Here is a 7,319-nt window from a genome sequence, read left to right as displayed (position 1 = left end):
TAGGGATTTCAATATATTCGGTAAATTTACCATTTGGCTATGACGCGCCTGAATGGTGACAGACAATTTCGTTTTAACCTTTATATACAGGACAAGCCCTATAGTTTGCAGTGTGATTTCTTCTACAATTACCTATTATGCTACTAATCCTTTAGAGCTCTTCAGTTGATAAAAGTTGTAAATTTTATTATATTTTGTTATTATTTGACAAGTATTTTACAACATCCATGCAAAATTTTTCACAGTATGTTTGAATTTTAGTTTCAACTACCACACCTTTTTTCAATGGCACAATGTGAAAATTGTTTGTGTCTATTATATTGCTTACTTTGGAGAGGATTGGCAATCCCAACTGTGATGGTACCCTTCGAACCATTTTTAGGCTCTTTGCTCAGTAAAGCAACCCTGTCCCCATTAAGAATTTCTGGCTTTGTACCATTTGGCGTGTCTTATTGCATTTTTTGGTTTTGACTACTGAACATATGGCATTAAAGGAATGCCACGGCATTGCTGGTGAAGCTACTTGCAGAGAACGTATAATGTAGAAAAGGTTCAATTCAAGCGTGTGAACTGTTAAGAGCTAACAAAATCCTATTAGTGGATTTCACCACTCTTGGCTCGGAAGGAACAATTTTAACAGAGATGAGAGAACGAAGCTGAGCATTGAATTAAAATTATGCTCAGAGGCTTGCTTTGATACTACAGCCGCATGTTAGTCTCTTCGCATATGCGTTTATATGGAATTATATTTGTTGATATGAATTTTGTTTTGGAATTTATGGGTAAATTTTAGAATAGCATCCCTCGATTTCCAGGTTAAATGGGTATGCACGGATAGAGGACAAAATATATATATGTATATAGATACATCAAGAAAATATATATATAGTTGCCGCTGACTAATGGTTTTTGAGGTATTTGTATTTAAAGTTAAAAAATTCAACTATTTAAAACGAGTGTAAGTGAAAAAGCCAACATACGTCTGTAATATCACTGTATATTTCTGTGTCTAACTTTCATTAAATGCGCAGTTTTGTTCCCTCATCACTGTCAAAATTTTTCCTTCCGAGCCAAAAATAGTGAAATCCACTAATAGAAAATTTATGGTTATTGACAGTTTACGCAACTGTCCGCAATTGAACCTTCTCTATAATATACGTTCTCTACAGTCGAGCTTTATTTATTTATTATTTAGGAGAAGCTATAGTTRCAATAAACATACATTGACACATACAGTAACAAATAACAAATTACAAACATCTGCTATTGTATGACTCATTCTTAACTTTCGTGGAAACTCCTACCATTGTTTTTGTATTGTTTTCTTCTCAAGAATAGGCGTGGAAGTAAATAACGTTGTTATTTTATCACACTCGGGTGAGTGAGAAACCTCTATAAGCGAGAATGAGGTTGTGCTTTTTAAACTTTCGTTTATCCAGGTTTGACTGTATTTATATTAGTTTCATGTATACGTTGATTTATGTGTTTTATTCGGTAGACAATGATTTTCACTTGGAATACTTTCACGATTTCGTTATACTCCCTCTTTGTTATGTTACATTTTTCCTTACTTTTTTAAAGCTTTTTTTTTATTTTCGATACAAACCTTTATATTTATACATACATATAACATACATATATACTGAATTCTACAATGCAATTCCAGATTTTTCGGGCATAAGGAATATGTTATTGATATGTTTGAGAAATCTCGTCCAATGTCAACGTATAACTTGGGATTTATGATAACGCAAGAAAATAAATTTATCAAATGTAAACGAGAACTAAATGATAAAATGCCAAGTATATATTTAAGGACTTATAGAGATGTACCAGATATGAAACAGGTTTTCCATTAACACTAACACAGATAATTTAGATAAAGATTTTTTAAAATTATTTTTTATTGAACTCTCAGATCTGCGAAAACATATGCAAGATTTATAAAAGTATCGCATTATATTTCAACATTTCGCTACCGGTGGAAAATTTGTATATTATAACTTTACCCGAAGTGTCAACAGTACGGCCGCTAAGCAGTTGGGGAATATTAATTTTAAGGTAATGTGAAAGTAAATCAAAAAAAGTTTTACATTTACTTATTTTTGATAGCGAGAATGACCTGATGCAAATTGGGAATTTTACCTTGATTCAGGAGTTAGTTTACCAATGGGTTGGAGTTTGGAAAACACCTTATTGGTGGAGCGCAATACAAATTAACAAAGCCATTGTAAACTTTGTTGCAGTTGATATCGCATTAGAGGTAAGTAATAAGTAGTCCCAACCAAACGCTAAAAATCATCAATACTTATCATTCTGTACAGAAGAGATTAACACATTCATTTAGTGGTTGATATATGGTCATTATTAAAATAGATGAATTATAATAAGATATAATAAAATACCAACTTTTATTGCAATTCATTCACGATTTCGCATKTTTAAATATAATTGTTGTATTCACAACCTGTCTTAAAAATTGTTWAAAAAAATTTGTTGTTGGATTACATACAAAAATGAGTTTACACATTTACAATTCTCAATACTATGTTTTCGAATCGTTATAACTTATAACTTTAAGAGACATCTGAAAACCCTAATTTTTATTTAGACAAGTGGAAAAAGTTAAAATTTTACGACTTTACGATGCTTTAAGACAGGTTGTGAATGCCCCAAATATAACCAGCATTTTACCCGCGGCTTYGCCCGCAGTGGAGCCAATAAATAAGTTTGAGAGATAAAGGGTAAGGGTATAATAATAGAAATGAGTCAATATGATAACTAAATTTTATTGCTTGGCTGAGATCAACAATTTTTAAAAATTACTACAGACAATGAAGTTTCAACACCTTAAAATATTCGTATTGAAATGCATCAACAAAGGTTAAAATATATTTCACCGTAACAAAAATAAATAATTCTGAGTTCTAACAATTAAAAAAATAAAATACAAAGTATTAATCTAGGCTATTTTTTTAGACAATGTTATAAGTTTTCCCGTCGGGTGCAAATATGTGTAAATTCCAGGCATTAGATACACGTGAGTATTCTACATAAAGTTGACCATGAGAAAAGCATGGGTTTTCTAAATGCACTCCTACTACCTGAAAAGTTTGTCCTTGTGCCTGGTTTATAGTAACAGCGAAGCTAAGCTTGACGGGAAACTGAACCCTTTCAAATTATAATGGAAGGTCAGTGGGAATAATTGGTATCCGAGGTATTATAACCCTATTTCCCTTACCGACACTCGTTAAAATAGTAGCACCAAGTATATTCTGTTCCAATTTTCTGTCCCGAGGAGCATCTAGATTTCGCATAAGCATTACTGGTACATTTAGTTTCAATTGAAGTTTATGTGACGGTACACCCGATAGTTCAAGTGAATTTAAAAACTCCACAGGATATGATGTACATAGTCCCGTATCTATAATTGTATCCATCGACAAATATTCCTTCATTTCTCCTTGAACCTCGTTTAAAAAGTCAGTGTTGATCCTATTCACAATTTCATTTCTTGGTGCTAATATTGCTCTCGCACACAACCACTGATCACTACACAAATTTTGTTGCAATTCCGGAAAAATATTAGCAATGAGATCCACATCACTGTAGAATTCAGCGACAACGCCTAAACAACCATCACCAATTTTTAGCAACATTTCTGCGTAAAGTCCTCAATCCACGTCAATATGAAGATGCACTCTCATATTCGTTTTCAGGCGCAGTTTTCAACTGTCGACCATAAGCTTGATGATTTAATGCACGATTGAATTTCATCTGCTGGTGTCCCCGTCTGAACCACCGGGGGGGTTTGACGGAAATCACCAGCTAATAAAACTACCATACCTCCCATTTGATATGTACTATCTTGCAACTTTACGATGCTTTAATGCTTCTATAGCCTTCTTGTGAGACATTGTAATTTCATCCCATACTAAAAGCTTGCATTCTCGCAGCATCCTACCTCGTGAACTATTTTTGCTAAAATTGTAGACGGGCGAATCTTCCTGTGCCAAATTCAGTCATAATTTTGAAACGAAATGTGCCGTACGACCGCCGGTTAATAGCGTCGCGGCAATACCAAAAACGTTTTTCCAGTTCCTCCTGGTGCGTCGAGAAAGAAGAGTCCACCACTGACGGAGTATATTATACGCAAAACTTGATGGAAAACATGATTTTGCTCTGCAAGTAATTGAGGGACTAATTCTGTCACTTGATGTTGCAGTGCTATGGAATCTCTCGCGCAATTTCATTATCAAAATCATTCCAACCTCATCAAATTTTTTTCCAACCCTCGTAAAAACATTGTTTTTATTATTCTAGACAAGTTTATTGAAAGTAATATCTGTGTGTACTTGCTGCAGTTGATGTGAAATATCTTCGGCCATGTATTCTTTGTACTTATTCCAAAGAGTTTGAGGGTTACAAAGACCGCAAGAACATACAAGAGTAGCGTAAAATTCCTTGATTTTATCTGGCGATCGGCATTGTACAGCTTCCACCATAGTTTCGTTCCAATGATTGTCATTTTCTAACAGTCGCCGAGCTTCAGATGCTTCTCGGTATGTTTGACTTTCCTGACCATTGACAATTTTAAGTTCTGTAAAGCTAATTGGACCTCTAACATGATGCAATAACATGCGCAGACAAATGCATTCAAAATTCGTAACATGTACGGTATAGACACGACCAAGAGCATACGACGCTTTAACCCAAGGTTGGTTTTGAATAGGTGTGCCATGAATACGACGACGCCATTGTTTTTTTGAACTGTTCCATGTATAATAACGGGGAACCTCAGAGTACAATAATGTCTTTGCAAAAGTATCATTCTGACAAAGGTGAAAAAAGGCAGTCATCGTGGTCTTAGAAGGAGATGAAATCCTGTCTTCAAAGGTATTTTCATCAAGAAAGACACGCTGTTCATTTTCTAAGTGTACTGCAAGATGTGTAGCAGTGGGATATTTCAGGTAATGGAAAGCCAAGAAGCCGATATGCCACTTCATTGCTACTGACATATTTTCCTGCTTGATAAGTTTGTATTTCATTGAGGGCCTGTACAGCACCTTCATTATGCAGAATGAAGATCGAATAATCGCTGATATACTTGCAAATATATTTAATTGCACACACAGAACTGCAAGCTTCAACATTAATGTGGCCGTTGAATAATGCACCGATGGTCAATGAAGTTGCTGTTTTGGTTACTAGTGACCCGAGCTCTCCACGAGACATAGTACAACAGGCACATGACAATACAATAAAGATTCTATGATGCTTTGCAGTACCTACCCATTAACATTCAGCAAAGGAGAATCTGGACATAATTTTAATATTCCAGTCATTAATTCAACAACGGGACAACCAATTCCAAATAGAAAAGTTTCCTGCATAGACTTTTATGCGTATTACATGATGTTTCGAGAGCAAGACTTCAACCTTCTTCTGCGTACAAGTCAACATTTTCATCAATTCTTGGGAGATATGTTATTAAGGTAGAGAACGAACGTATTCGTTACATTCCTCTAAACCAGAAAAAATTACGAGATGAAAATTACTTACATTTACAAGATACGATTAGTGCAGACAATAATATCAGACCTATTGACGTTGGGAAAATAGTTATTTTGCCGTCCACTTTTGTGGGACTGTTCGTTATCTCCATGACTACACGCAAGACGCATTTTCTTATGTACGAACTTACTGAAGGCCTGCTCCCTTCGTAACCTTTACCTGTAATCCTTCGTATCAGGACATAACTCAAGTGCTTATGTCTGGGCAAAAGGCCACTGATCGACATTCCCACGTGTTTCGATTAAAAGTCCAAAAGTTAATGAACGTTGTAACAAAAGGAAAAATATTAGGAGACGTCCAGTGCCATATGTACATTGGAATATATATATTGAATGGCAGAAACGAGGTCTACCACATGTGCACATATTAATATGGCTAAAGCAGAAGCTTCTTCTTCACAACTCACCACACCTGTACCTTTACCCACTAAACAAAAAGGATGGACAACAGTATAGAAATTCAATTCCTTCAAAGCAATTCGTCGCACACTATATGCATAGCAACACATTCGTATTAAACTCATCGCACATCAACTTTGGGATTGAACATTACGTAGCGTCGACACCAACTTTCGTATAGTATTTATTTACACTGATTGACAACCATCCTGCGCGCTACGCTCAAATTTTAATCATCATTCGGATACCCCTTGTCCAATCGGCGTGGATATTGATAATACATTCGCACGTGTCGAGTACATTTCTTTTTACATATTATGTGATTAAATGTAAAATGACAAAATTACCTTTGTAAATTAAACTAATTTATATAAAATAAAAAGAGCATTTTTTCTTGCCCCCGTACAAACATGGTCCTTCGAGCCTTAAAGATAGGCACTATAAAATAACAGCCACAAGACAAACCACAAAATTAAACAAAAACAAAACTAGTGCAGTGAAGTGCACTGGCAAACAAAAACAAAAAAAAGTATACCTGTATTTCTATAAATATATGTACATATAGATAGTATAGTACTTAGTAAACAAAAAAAAAAACAAAACAATGACAAACAAAAGTGCAGAACAGTGCAGTGTTTTTATGTGAATATATAATATAATATATATAAAGTGAAGTGACAAAAACAAAAACAAATTACACGGAAAAGCAAAATATACAAATTTAATATATGCAAATATGTATATGATTTAAAACTTGTAATAATACTTGTGGTACATTTTTGGGATTATTGTCTGGGGGGTGAGAAATTTTTTTGTTTTTGCCAAAATGTTACAACTAAGCGAAAAAAACATTAAGATAAGGAAACAAAGGTCATAAAAAAACTGACACATACGAACGCCACATACGAACGTCTTTGAGGGTTTTACTATACTGACCTAGTACCATCACCCTGACTTGGAATTTCTCACCCCCAGATTAGCTGTTGCACTGTGTATTTTGTAGGTAACTGTATGTGCCACAACGTTATTTGAAGTAGGCGACGCATTGGCGGCATATATTACGGTACTATAGAATGTAAATGCGCAAAAAAGCATAGTAAACTGTTACTGAGTGAGGTCTGATCGTATTCTGCGAACAGAGTGAAGAGACTCAGGAACCGTTAGCTACTTTTAGAGAAATGAAAGGATGCGTATATAATTAGGCGCTATGTCCTCGCAGAGTCAGTTCAAGACATAGATAACTTGATACGAGACTCATTTGTTCGAGAGAGAGCTGTCAAAACTCGCATTTTTTATAACATTTGCTAATGATGCCACTGCTGAAAAATATTAGCTTGGGTATTTATT

At 34.8% G+C, this 7,319-nt stretch overlaps 1 protein-coding gene across 1 annotated transcript; it reads left to right on the top strand.

Annotated features, from left to right (window-relative positions):
- Positions 1-1,685: 1,685 nt before the first annotated feature.
- Positions 1,686-2,263, top strand: LOC108978631 (glutamyl aminopeptidase-like; the record flags this gene model as incomplete). The annotated part of the gene is made up of 3 exons (XM_018949006.1): positions 1,686-1,847; positions 1,919-2,061; positions 2,113-2,263. Coding segments are annotated over exons 1-3 (444 nt in total), but the record flags the coding sequence as incomplete, so codon positions are not given.
- Between the last annotated feature and the right edge of the window lie 5,056 nt (positions 2,264-7,319).

The sequence above is a fragment of the Bactrocera latifrons genome, unplaced genomic scaffold, assembly GCF_001853355.1.
Source record: "Bactrocera latifrons isolate USDA-ARS-PBARC rearing strain unplaced genomic scaffold, ASM185335v1 scaffold_1241, whole genome shotgun sequence".
Classification (NCBI taxonomy): Eukaryota; Metazoa; Arthropoda; class Insecta; order Diptera; family Tephritidae; genus Bactrocera; species Bactrocera latifrons.
Note: the sequence above shows the minus strand (reverse complement) of the source record. Positions and strands in the feature narration are given on the sequence as shown.